This window comes from Fundulus heteroclitus, chromosome 18, assembly GCF_011125445.2.
Source record: "Fundulus heteroclitus isolate FHET01 chromosome 18, MU-UCD_Fhet_4.1, whole genome shotgun sequence".
Taxonomy (NCBI): Eukaryota; Metazoa; Chordata; class Actinopteri; order Cyprinodontiformes; family Fundulidae; genus Fundulus; species Fundulus heteroclitus.
In genome coordinates, this window is record NC_046378.1 from 35,858,075 (window position 1) to 35,871,450 (window position 13,376).

The following is a 13,376-nucleotide window of genomic DNA, read 5'->3' on the forward strand; positions in this document are numbered from 1 at the left end:
AGAGTTCCCTAAACAGTATTTTATCTTGGCAAAAGAGCAGCAGCCTGCAAACATGGAAACCAATAAGAGAAGCGGACCAGAAATAGAACAAAATACATCATATACCTGATATACGTAAAAATTCACAACAGCAACACTTAAAAACAGCACATTAGATTGTTGTCACTGGCAAGCTGTTGTACCGATTTGAGCCACATGGTGTCAGTATTACTTATAGCTCCTTTTAACAGTAAAATGTCCAGCATATTAAATCTACAAATTTCTGTTTTATGGTTTTGATTCAGTGGTGATGACAACAGAATTTAATATTTTTTCTACATTATCAGGTTTTATCAAAGTGCATGTGTGTGCTGTCTTCCAGAAGTTCCTCCAAGTTGGAAGAGGCCTGTGACATGTATGTGAGGGCAGCCAACATGTACAAGATGGCCAAGAACTGGTGTGGTAAGAGTGTCACCCTGTCACCGTTCGTGTTCGTATCTGTAGTTACGACCGCGCTGTTAACATGCCACCTTATGCTCTCAGCTGCAGGAAATGCTTTCTCCAAAGCTGCTCATCTTCACCTCCAAATGCAGAGCAAACACGACGCAGCAACTAACCTGATAGATGCTGGAAACGCGTTCAAAAAAGCCGATCCACAGGGTGAGTCTCACTCCTGTAGTACTGGGTAGCTCACGCTGGCTTTTACAACTCTGTGTAATGTTCAGTGGGTTCTACCTGTGGAATCCTGTGTGAAGACTAAAGAAACATGGGTTTAAAATTATTGTGCATAACTGTTTCTTTTTGTTTTGTTTTTACGTTATGGCCACACAGGGCACCACTTCTCATGTGCAAAGCAGCTTATCTCTGCAGACTTGTGCAGTATTTTATGTTAAAGGTATATATAGCTACATCATATGCTTATAAAAAAAAGACTAAAAAACGTTTGATCATGATAAAATAAAGCTATATATGGCAAGCCTCCATCTTGATAGTGTTTTGATGGTCCTTTTTGAAGCTAAAGTATTCAGCATCGGGTGCGATTTGTAGATAGAAACAGACACGGCGTCATCTAGCAGCTGTACCACAGAACTATCGTAATGCTGGTTTGCTTAATTAATAAATTACTTGTAAATAATGCCGGACTGAGACTGGCCCTCTGCAATGCCTCGCTGTAAAGCAGCAGTTCGGCGTGATCGAAGAACAAAGAATATTAATTAAATAAACCGATCTAAGAACAACTTTAAGAGACTCATATCAGAACATTTACTCACGTCAGTCAACTCTGCGTCACATCTGAGCCTCAGCAGGTTTAGTGTCCGCTTCAGCGAACAACAACGTTCATAATACTGTATTCCCAGAGAGATTCCAGTCTATTCTCTCTTGGAATCATATATTATCTATTTTTCTTTCATGAGATCTTGGACCTTTCCTATTTATTTTGCTTATGGCTGTACAGTTATGCCAAAAATTAAAATTGCACTATATACTGTGCAGAAAAATAAAGGGAACCCTTGGAGTTACATTGTGTTATTTTCTTTGAGCAGTATATTTCAACCATAATTGCAATTTAATTTTTACTTTTCTCTGCATTAACCACAAGCAACAAATATGGCCTGTAGATAAAGCTGTTTGTAAACAAGCATTATTTAAATCAGAAATGTAACCGTTTTTTATTAATCAGAATATTATTATTCAAGAGAATAACTTGAGTTGGACATCAATCCTTGTTGAACATAAAGTGCTACCAACTAACAAGTCTAAGTATTAAACGGTTTGACGTAAAACTGTGGTGAGATTCCTGAAAGTTTTTGGTAAAAAAAAAAGTATGATTATATAAACTCTAAAACAATTAATAAAACTAGATTATCTCACTGCTGCAACTGTCTTCCCTTCCATGTGGAGCAAACCCACTTTAAACACATTACTGACACCTAAATGACGCGTCTGATCCATTAATTGTTACATAGCCAAAAATTGCAGATCTCTGCGATTTGGAAGTTGTTGTTTCAAATTGTGATTTGATTGGAAATGTGATTAATTGTGCGGCCCTAGTTTCGCTGGGAGATGCTAATAGCCGTTAGCCGCTTCATTGTTCTATCCCCTGCTGTGCATACACAGTGTCGTACCTCCCTTATTATAAATAAACAGGAAAGGCTTTATTTACTAGCAAACTGAGCAAAAACAAAGGATAAAACACCAAAATAACAACTCATATGCAAGCAGGACGTGATAATCTTTCATAAAATATTTGTATGCAAACAGAGTGAGCTACTGACATATATATTTTAAAAAGTCAAATAACGTGGTAGCACCTTTAATCTTTTTAGAAGCTGATTATTTTCAAACACTCTTAAGTTTTTGTGGATTTAAGGAATCCAGGTTTGGTTTATTTGAGCTCTGCAGGGGGATGACCATCTGTTGCTGGTTTTACGGGCAAGTTTGGACTGTTAAGACTCAGACCTGAAGGTTTTTTTTTCCCATTTCTGCTGACTTCTAACGCTGCCTTACGTAATCTGGGCTCGTGTGCAAAAATAAAACATAACTGCTTATATAAGCTGCAGCACCATTTTTCACCATTGTGTGTCTGGCGTTACAAGAAGTGCTTGTCCTGTGTGTTAACTCAAAATTCAGTGACATTTCTAAATGGTGTGGCTGTTTTTAATTTGGACCTTTTGTAAGAAATCAACAGTTTATTGGTGGGATTCACTTGTTTTGGTAGGATTGTCCAAACACTGGTTGCCATATCTTGACAGCAGTTTGAAAAGCTGCAAACTGTAAATACACAAACTTCATGCAGCTTCAGTCACCACCGACTTCAAGGACAAGAAATTAATGATTTCACTATTGGTCCTTTTTTTTATAATGCATTATTAGATTTTTTTTTTTAAATTCATAGTAACTTCCTATCAGAAGAATATTGTTGGCAAGATTAATTGAAATTTGCACTATTGACCCTGTAAGGTGTCTAAAATCTAAAATCACATCAATATTTAGCTTATATATTGTTGTTGTTTGGGGATGGAAAAGGAGCCATAAAAACAAATAAACTAGAGTGTGTACAGTATTCATATCACAATGGACTGTTTGGAGTGTGCTAACTGTTATGAGCTTGTATTTAAGTATTATTTAGCCAGCAGACGCTCATACCGGACACAAATGACATCGCTCAAAATGAGGCGAGAGGAAAATGTGTATACATCACAAAAAGATATCGTCACTGCAGTACTTTGTAACGTTATCTAGCGTTAATTAGTACACGATTCCGAAAGATTTCAAATGAAAAACTAAATGCAGAGTTGAAAGCTTTTTTGCCGACTGGAAGGCAAACGACTGAAATTGTGTAACTTCTGGTTTCTGTTTGTGTGTAACTTCAGATGATAACAAAATATTCTCCTTTATACGTAACTGTGCCCAATTTTAAACACAATATTGAGCTGTTATACTGTCTCAATAGGATGAAATATCTACATGTTGTATTTTACAACCATATCTGAAATTAACTTAAATTAAAAAAGACTAAAGTAAAGCATTTTTTTAAAGGCTTTATGGTTGATTTAAGTCAAGTGCTGCATAATGTCAGAAACTAAAGCTCATATCTTCCTCAAAATGAGTTTAGAAGAGGGCTGTGAAAACTGGCTCTTATGATATTAATTGTATTGTATATATTAAAAATGAGGATCTATGCTTTTGTTTCTCAACAGAGGCTATCAACTGCTTAAACCGAGCTATCGAGATCTACACAGATATGGTGAGTTTGTGCTCTCTAAACTCCTTTTTATGTTTGTTTGTTTTTTAAACTTTAGGATAAAGCAGATATTAGTTTTTATTTCTGAATTGCTGATTGTTTTCTGGATCCATTTTCAGGGCCGTTTCACCATCGCAGCAAAACACCACATCACCATCGCAGAGATATACGAGACAGAGTTGGTGGACATCGACAAGGTTGGCGATTTAAAAAAAAATAAAGAAATAAAACAAACTGTCCTTTTGAATTTAACCTTATTTTGTTTTTTTATTAATCATTTTGTTTATATTGTATGTATTTGCAGGCCATTGCTCATTATGAACAAGCAGCAGATTATTATAAAGGTGAAGAATCCACCAGGTGACTATTTCAGCAGCATTTTCTAGATAAAGCCACGTTATATTGAACCAAAATTCTGTTGATTGTGATAAAATTAGGCCATGTACTCAAAGCGTCCATCCAGACAGTGTTTTGAGAGTCCTTTTTTGAGCCTAAATATAACCACATCATCAGGCGCAATCTGCAGGAATAAACAGACATGGCGCCATCTACCGCAGAACTATCAGAACGCTATATGGCGACTAATAAATCAAAATTAAACGATGCCGAACTGAGGCTGTAAAGCAGCAGCTCGGCGTGATCGAAGACCAACCGTTATTAATTAAATAAACCGATCTACAGCAACTTTTAGAGCCTCATATCAGAACATCAGGGAGAAATTAATTTCATGTTCATAAACGGAAACAAGGACACAGCACCAAGTTAAGAGCCAATCAGGCCGTTAGCCACTTCCTGGTTCATCCCCTGCTGCACATGCGTGATGTCGTACTCCGTTTTTATTATAAATAAACACGTATGTGTTTATTTACTAACAAACTGAGCAAAAGCAAAGCGTAAAACACCAAAATAACAACTAATACGCCAGCAGGACGTGATAATCTTTCATAAAAACAGTTGTATGCAACCAGAAGGAGCTACTGATGTATAAATAAAAAAGTTAAATAATGTGGCTATGCACCTTTAATATCTAAACATGTATTTTTTAAATGATTTTTGGTTTTATTTAACACGCTTCTGCTGGTTCTGTTCCTTTTTCAGTTCAGCAAACAAGTGCCTTCTGAAAGTTGCGACCTATGCAGCTCAGCTGGAGCAATACCAAAAGGCTATAGAGATCTACGAGCAGGTGAGACAACAAACATGTAACATCTGACGGCTTGTTGCAGCGTAGCAGCTGTAAAAAATAAAACTCCTCATTTCAGGTTGGAACCTATGCAATGGACAGTACGCTCCTGAAATACAGTGCCAAGGATCACTTCTTCAAGGCGGCGCTGTGCCACTTCTGTGTAGACATGTTAAATGCAAAGGTAAACACATTCGCTTTGGGTCTGTCTCCCGTGGAGCCAGCGTAGCGTGCGCTTCTGTTTGAACATCCACCCTGTTGTCCACCCAGCTGGCCGTGCAGAAGTATGAAGAAATGTTCCCAGCATTCTCAGACTCCAGAGAGTGCAAGCTGCTGAAGGTAAGGCTTCATCCTTTTCTTTTTGCTTCAACAAAAAATGTCCAAATGTCCTCTGAAGGTGGAGAAAAGGCAACCAGGAAGCATTTTATTGGGTTAAAGGGACACCTAAAAGACTTTTGAGTTACACATCATAGATGTTTGGGTTAAAACTAGGCTAAATATAGTCCAGAGGGGACATTTTTCTACAAGTTAACATTTTATGATTTTGATGTATTTGTAATAAACAATGGCTGCAGTTGCTTTCAAGATCACTTTATAATCGTTTGGAGCAGCAATCCTCAAACAGGGACAATTTGGACCTCACTCCTACTTAGTAAAATCTTTTCTAGAGCTGCTAAATCCACATGACTTTTATAGGGGGGGGGGTAAATTGTCAGATTATATAAAATTAAATTTTTGGGCAAATCAAAGAGCTACAACTTTATTTTTTTAAATTATAGAATATTATCAAACTTTTTGCTAAAAAGAGAAACACGTTTTCCTGAATGGAAGATAAATAAAAGAAGAAAAAGCATGTAGTTTTCAACCCAGTGGCTTAAAAAAAACCCACTTTCTTGTTTCCTTGTACCGTTTATATTGTTTTGCTTTGGATACTCTGTGTAGATATTGCACGAAAACACTTTTTTAGTACATTTAATAGTCAGAAATAACAGTTTTCAGGCTTTTTAGGCCATTGTGTGAGGCCCTAAGAGCCACAGGTCATAGACCCCCTGTGATAAACAAGAAAAATATCTACCACAATATAACACTATACAACCTGAGAGGCATTTTAACTGGTGTTTCTTAACATGTTTGATTTTATGAAAGTTGTGATTTAGAATTAGGTGTAGAAGGCCAGTCGCCTTGGAATCCAAGCAGGATTTTAACACGATTTTCACATTTCTGCGGTTCATCTTACAAGATTTTGGGCTCTGAAAAGAAAAACTAAACTTTAGTCTAAATCTGGCCGTCGATATTCGGCTTCTAATGAGATCAAGACCAAACGTCTGGCCAGTATTGTGCAGAATGATGACAGGCAATTTTATTAACTGCAGAGAGCTTTATTGATTGACTGTTAAAAATGTATTTTCACCCTGGTGCGTCTTTATTTCTGTAAACTCCAGCTGAAGTCATCTAATCCATCTAATCAGCAGACTGATTCTGCTAATTCGTTGTCTTCTTGTGTTTGCGACGGCTACCTCCAAAGCAAAGCAGCCAAAAAGGGAAACGCCGCCAAGATAGACGGTGTGAAAGCCTCTTTAAGTCTGAATTAAATTAATTTGCTCTGCGGTGCCACCATGTGGACAATTAATGCAAAGCAGGCGGAGTAATTAATTAGAACGACATAATGGGCTTTGTGTGTGAAGCCTGTAATCAAAGTGTGACTAATTGATTGTGGCAAAAAGAAATTAATATACTCATTAGTATCGTGTCAGATTTTGAGAAAGCTGAGCCAATGTGCTTGTTTTTATTTATTTGTAAGTAGGATTTATGTTACAAGAGACACAGTTTGGGTCTTTGTTCCATTTTGCCGCAGTTTTATTTCCCACGCGTGCCAGAAAGTTTTCTGAAGAGCTTTAATTTGCGCTTCATAAACATCTTCCTCTACCCACTTCAAAGCCTAAACACAGAAGCAGACGTCACTACTAGGAATATTACAGCAGTCAGAAATATTGCGAAGGTTATAAGCTGCAAGGAAAACGGGCTTCATTCCACCACCAGTGCAGAGCTACTTAAACTTTGACCGACTTCTTTGGACATCGGTGTTGCAACAGCAAGGGCAGCAATGAAGTCTAAAGGACTGACTCCAGCTGACCTGTGCAAAGTCATTTTGTCCAATAACTCCTTTTTCTGATTGATTGGAACATCTGGAAAAGTCATTGGTCCAGAAAAATAAGCTCCGATGAAGCATCCTGATAAAATCAGCATTTCTGTCCAAAAAGCTTCATCAGGAATAAAGAGCAGGAACCAAACGTCCTCCAGGATCCGTTTGGTGATCTTTGTAGTTTGCAGTCGTTGAGAAGGTGGAAATGTTGGACCTGGAATCAGGAAACTTCTCTTATCTGAAGGCTGGTTTCACACGGCAGGATTTTAAAACGGTCGGCCGATTTTCAACGCCTAACAGACACCACACAACGATAAAATCTTAGATAAAACAGGTCTGTTTGCACTTTGTGTGGCGTTCGGTCACACGGAGTTCAGCTCACCACACACAGTGATTTTGCTCAGGATCCTTTAGATGTCAGACAGGAAATCTTGTAAAAGCTCTAAACATCTAACGTGAGTTCATGACGACGAGGAAGAATAATGACAATAGTTTGTGGATGAATTTTAACAGAGATTAAAAAAAACTAACACCATTATCAGTCGGGATTTCATCTGGAGCTTCACATCCAGCATTTAACAGAACAGTGGATAATGGCGAAGGACAGGCACCCTTCAGAAAATGCATCTGAAATATAATTTATTTAATCAAACACTGTAGCATTTTTTTAATCCTCGGGGGGGGGGACACAGTTTATGAGCTCTTTGAGGTGGGATGGGTTAAATATTTGGGATTTTTTGCTACTTTAGACAACTTTTCATAAATATATTTTAAACAATGCATGAAATGCCTTCACTACCCTTAAGTTTATATTAGAAACAGTCACACGGTCCGGTTTGTGTAGAAACTTTTGACTATAACTTTTCTGCCTACACAGAAGAGGAAATTCTGTAATTTTCTTGTAAATATTGAGTTTTATTTTTTTATTTTTTTATGGATAGCTGACTTCTATTTACCCATGGTTACATAATCAAGCACATCTTTTTGTGGCGTAACTGCTTCGGTGAATTCAAGCTGACTTAATGCGTTTTTGTCTCTACAGAAACTTCTAGATGCGTATGAAGAACAGAACGTGGAAGCCTACACTGACTCGGTGAGAGGACAGAGCGAGGCTTGTTGCTCGTAGATGTTTCTTTGAACTGACCAAAAATTTTAATTTAAGTAGTTCCTCCCTTTATCCCACTTAAAGGTTTTAGATCAAACACATTTTAGTTTTTCAATTCAATTTTATTTATATAGCGCCAGTTCACGATACACGTCACCTCAAGGTTCTTTCCAAAGTCAGATTCCATCAGATCCTCCAGGTTGGTCAGAAAGTTTCCTCTCTAAGGAAACCCAGCAGGTTGCATCAAGTCTCTCCAAGCAGCATTCACTCCTCCTGAAAGAGCGTAGAGCCACAGTGGACAGTCGTCTGCATTGTTGATGGCTTTGCAGCAATCCCTCATACTGAGCAAGCATGAAGCGACAGTGGAGAGGAAAACTCCCCTTTAACAGGGAGGAGAACCTCCAGCAGAACCAGAACCAGTCTCAGTGTGAACGCTCATCTGCCTCCACCCACTGGGGCTTAGAGAAGACAGAGCAGAGACACAGAAATCACAGAAGCTCACATTGACCCAGGAGTACTTTCTATGTTAGATGGTAATAGTGGATGATCTGCCTCCCTGGATGATGTCACAGCTAACGCCAGACCAGGTGTACCTCCTATGAAGAAAAAGAGAGAGAACAAAAAGTTAAAAGCTGAAATAACAACAAGCAATGCAGATTGGAGAGCAGTAGGAGAACTCAGCATAGTGAGAGAAATAGACCCTGATGTCCTCGAGCAGCCTAAGCCTATAGCAGCATAACTACAGAGATAGCTCAGGGTAACATGAGCCACTCTAACTAGAAGGAAAGTTTTAAGCCTAGTCTTAAAAGTAGACAGGGTATATTATTATTATTATTATCATAATTATTATTATTATCATTATTATTATTATTATTATTATTATTATTATTATTATTATTATTAGAGATTTGTTGGGTTCAAAATAGGAGCAGGCTCCGTGCACGATGGCTGACTTTTAGGTCATTTTTTTAATGCAACATCCTGACTCTTTAAAGATTTAAAGCACTCCAAAAAAGTGTGTGTGGGGACTGACTTCCTAATTGAAGAAAACAAGGCATATTCACGCCATTGCAATGACATTTATCAGCATTAAGCTATAATCGAGCTCAATGCAGCAGCTAGGCAGCGCCTTTTGGTACGAGGAGACAAACTTCTTTAATGAGTCACTGATGTCACCCAAGAAGCTGTTGGTTTGCCACAAATATCCCTCACGGTGTCTCTGTGACTGCCTGACAGCGCCGTTGCCATGGTAATTTGGTGGTTCTGGGTAATTATGCTGATTTGCATATGCATTTAAACATGGGAACAGGGCGGATACACGAGGGCGTGAGCGTAATTCCTCACAAATTAGGGTTTGTGAAGGAAAGGTGTGCAGTGACATGTCTACACACGTTTTAGGAAGTTTTAGGAATTCTCCCCACTACCAGCTTTTAGTATAAGAGATACACACTATTATACACTAGACCCCTGGACATTGATACTATGATATACCGTATTTTTCAGACTATAATGGGCACTTAAAAATCCTTAAATCTTCTCAAAATTTGATGGTGCGCCTTATATATGATCACCGTTGTGCTTACTGACTGATTTTATGTGGTACAATGTGCTCAAAAATCTGTTAAAATGTGTAAGTATGACTTTGGTTAGCAACGAAGCCGCTCCGCTAAATGGACATTAGGAGCATTACGGTACACTGTGTCACTACCTGATAGGACCCCTGAGCTGTCTACCAGACTGCCTGACTGTAATGTCTAAACTAGAAGTGCATTCATGTAAGGCAGCCTGGAGTACGCGCTAGCAACAATAAACCTAGTAAGTTAATTAAATATAAAAGTTACGTTTATTTTGGCTTTATGTTAGAAACAGGGCAGTGTAGTCCAACTACTCTGTCCTCCTAAGACGGATGGGGAGCTTTGTAGGTCAGGGGTCTGCAACCTGTGGCTCTTTAGACCTTCTACAGTGGCTCTTAATAACTTTGGCTCCAAAAAATATTTTTATTATAGTATTTAAATGTAATAATGATAATAAATGCAGGTTTTAGCATTGTTTTTCTTGGAATAATTACTTTTCATTTTCACAACGGAATGATTCTAAAAGTGCCAGTAATATTTAATTTTAAATCAATATTTTTTTCATTATGTTGGAAACTAAGATTTTTTTATATCATTATCCACAAAAAATTTTTTTAAACCTCAAAATGGATATAAAAGGGTGTTTCTTTAAAGATGACAACATATTTCCTACAGTGGATCTTTATCTGAAATTAGAACTTTTTTTTTTTTGTTTGTTTATTTCAAAAGGCCAGGCAACATTTGGGGCTCTGAACGAGTTTAATTCAAGTGGACTGTAGGGAAAATGTCTCTTTAGACTCTAAAGCAGGGATGGGCAACTTCCATGATAAAGAGGGCCATATTTTTTTCAGCACGACCATTGGAGGGCCACATGACCACGCACTTCAAATAATTGGATATGAAAGACGCTACAAATTATTCTCAATAAGAACAAATTTTAGATGAATTTATATCTGTATGTTTACTGCACCAACATATAACTATTTTCTGCATATAAATGCATTTTAATATGTCCATAAGCAAAAGACAAACCGTTTGCTTTAAAAAAAAATTGCAAAAAAGGAATTTAAACTCCATATGCATTCAGGAGCATGGGTCATTTCAAATTTACAAGGAAAGAGGCATAAAACGGAACAGAACTTAACTCAAACAATAATGTGTCTATCCAGAAACTGTGTGGGCTTTCTTACAATACTGAATGCTCTATAATTGTATTTCTGTTACTTTTTGATTATGCACATTTGTTAGCTTTTTATTCTGAAAAATCTAATGTCCCATGCTCCTGAATGCACCATAGCTTTCTGACGCTCACGAATGCATCACACTGGTCTGTGAATGCGGTGCTGCACGTTTGATCTTCTGCTTAAGACAAAGCTTTGCAGTTTCAAAACTCACGTCGGCTCTCACGGTTTATGTTGTGTGTGAATGACAAGAGACCAAAAAAAAAAATTCCCCATGTCCATACTTCTTCCCATTTTGTCTGAAAAATGTGACTTTCTCGTCAAGTTTTCCCTTTATTCCACTGCTAGTGGCCAGGGCTCTTGACTTTCTTCCTCGTTGTTGCACAGCGCCCCATGCCCGCTATTGTTTGGGTACGGCCCCCTATCGGTCAAAAGTATAATTACAAGTTTATTTATTTATTTTATTTTTTTTATCATTATTAAATTATTATTGATCTATTCGCGGGCCGCACTGAGTGATGACGAGGGCCGTGTGCGGCCCCCAGGCCGCCAGTTGCCCATCCCTGCTCTAAAGGATGCAGGCCCCTGGTGTAGGTGAAGGGACGGAGTGATATTACACACTAAGTTGGGAACAATATTTAGTGCCCCTTATGGTCCGAAAAATATGGTAAGTAATAATAATAAAAGTAATTTATTATTTGAAGGCCTGATTTAAACAGTGTTTAATTGCTGCCGCCGAGGTGACACAGACAGCTATTATGTTTAGGAAGGGATTACTTAATAAAATGTCATCAGTCATCAGTTGGAAACGGGTTTCAGAACAGGTTAAAAAAACAAAACGACTAGACTTGTTTCGTGGTAGAAGATGTTTCTCTCAAGTGTGGGACCAGTTCCAGGCTTTATGGCTGCATGGGTGTGCTGTGATGCAATCTAAATTCACAGATTAGGCTCCGGTTACAGTGGGATTCGTTAGGGACAGATGTCTTGATTACATGCATGAAGGTGTGAATTAGGTTGAACCCGGCCGGGTTGTCAGATGGTTTCTCTCATTCGGCGTAAAAGGCTTCCTATTACTTAAAATGTGTCATTCATCTGAAACATTTAAACACGGAAAAAGCATAAATATAGAAATGCTACCCACCATAAAAATCTCGTTCTTGTTTGACGGTTGAAGCTGATCATAAAAGCCAACCTGTTAATGACACGATGACATCTCTACTGGAATTCACTTCCTCATGTTTCCCTTTTTTTCATATCCCGTTTGTTCCTGGTCCACAAAGACGATCTCTGTTTTGCATGCAAATTTCCTCCTGATATCTTCACCAATCTGCTTTATATAAAAAAAAAAAAAAAAAAAAAAAAATTCCTAACACTTTTTGGGAATCTTTCCAGGTGAAGGAATTTGACACCATTTCCCGTCTGGACCAGTGGCTCACCACCATGCTCCTACGCATCAAGAAGACCATACAGGACGACGAGAGCGACCTGCGCTGACGTTCCTCCCGCCTCTCAACAACCGCCTTCCTGCGTTCGCCGTTTAATGGAGACCCCGTACTCTTCCCTTTTTTTTTCTGCCATCCGCGTAATGTCGTCGTCGCCTTTTTATTCCACCCTGACAAGTCTTTATATCACACGTATGAACACTATTCCCCTGAGTGCGCTCTGCACCCCAAGGTACATTAGTTACAACGTTGTTTTGCATCGGGTGTTGGCCCAGTTCTGGTTCAGAGTAATTCGTGATTGGGATGCAGTGCCGAATAATCTTACCAGCACATTTGTATGATCAAGATTCGGTTTTATTTTATTTTTTTGCTGTGATGTGATGGATGAGAGAATGACAACCAGGCTAACAGTTTTTTGACATGTCAGAATAAACTAAACGAACTGAAATGCGTGCTCTGCCTTGAAGCGGTAACATTTGGGGCTTTGGTTCTTTTGGATGCTAAAGGGGTCATAATATCGGGGCATTTCTAATTAAACGGCCTGAAGTTCTCCCGCAGAAAATGTCCCTCCTCTGCCTTAAGCTGCTCTCAGGATGTCTGTGCACGGCAGGATTTGACTAAAATAAAGTAATAATCATCGTTTTGTAAGGAATTAGCATTGACTTTGTATAATTGCTTCCCTTTAAAGTCAATTTGTTCCTGAAAAAGACTTTTAGAGACAACCTTTTGTCTTTGTTAAACATTTGCATGGCTTGGAGTGAATGAGGCAGTTTTCCGCCGTGGACGAATGGTTTGTTTTGTTTGTGTAACCGTCGTGTTCGTAACCAGGCTGAATTAAAACGACAACAAAAAAAGAAAAATCTTGTTTTTTAAAAGCCTGCTGGAGGTGCAATACGTCAACCACGGCAAATCTTCACTGATCCGGACACTGTGCTCCCCTCTCCTGATGGTGATCCTGTGAAACATTTGGTCTTACGAAGAGTTTGTGACGTTTCCTGTTGAATAAACCTGAGTGTGCGTGCAGCGT

The 13,376-nt window shown here is 38.5% G+C and overlaps 1 protein-coding gene across 1 annotated transcript; it reads left to right on the forward strand.

Annotated features, from left to right (window-relative positions):
- Positions 1-361: 361 nt before the first annotated feature.
- On the forward strand, positions 362-13,370 carry napab (N-ethylmaleimide-sensitive factor attachment protein, alpha b; the record flags this gene model as incomplete). The annotated part of the gene is given in 10 exon segments (XM_036149910.1): positions 362-441; positions 523-639; positions 3,681-3,727; positions 3,844-3,921; positions 4,029-4,084; positions 4,823-4,907; positions 4,984-5,088; positions 5,175-5,243; positions 8,090-8,140; positions 12,300-13,370. Coding segments are annotated over 10 exon segments (790 nt in total), but the record flags the coding sequence as incomplete, so codon positions are not given.
- Between the last annotated feature and the right edge of the window lie 6 nt (positions 13,371-13,376).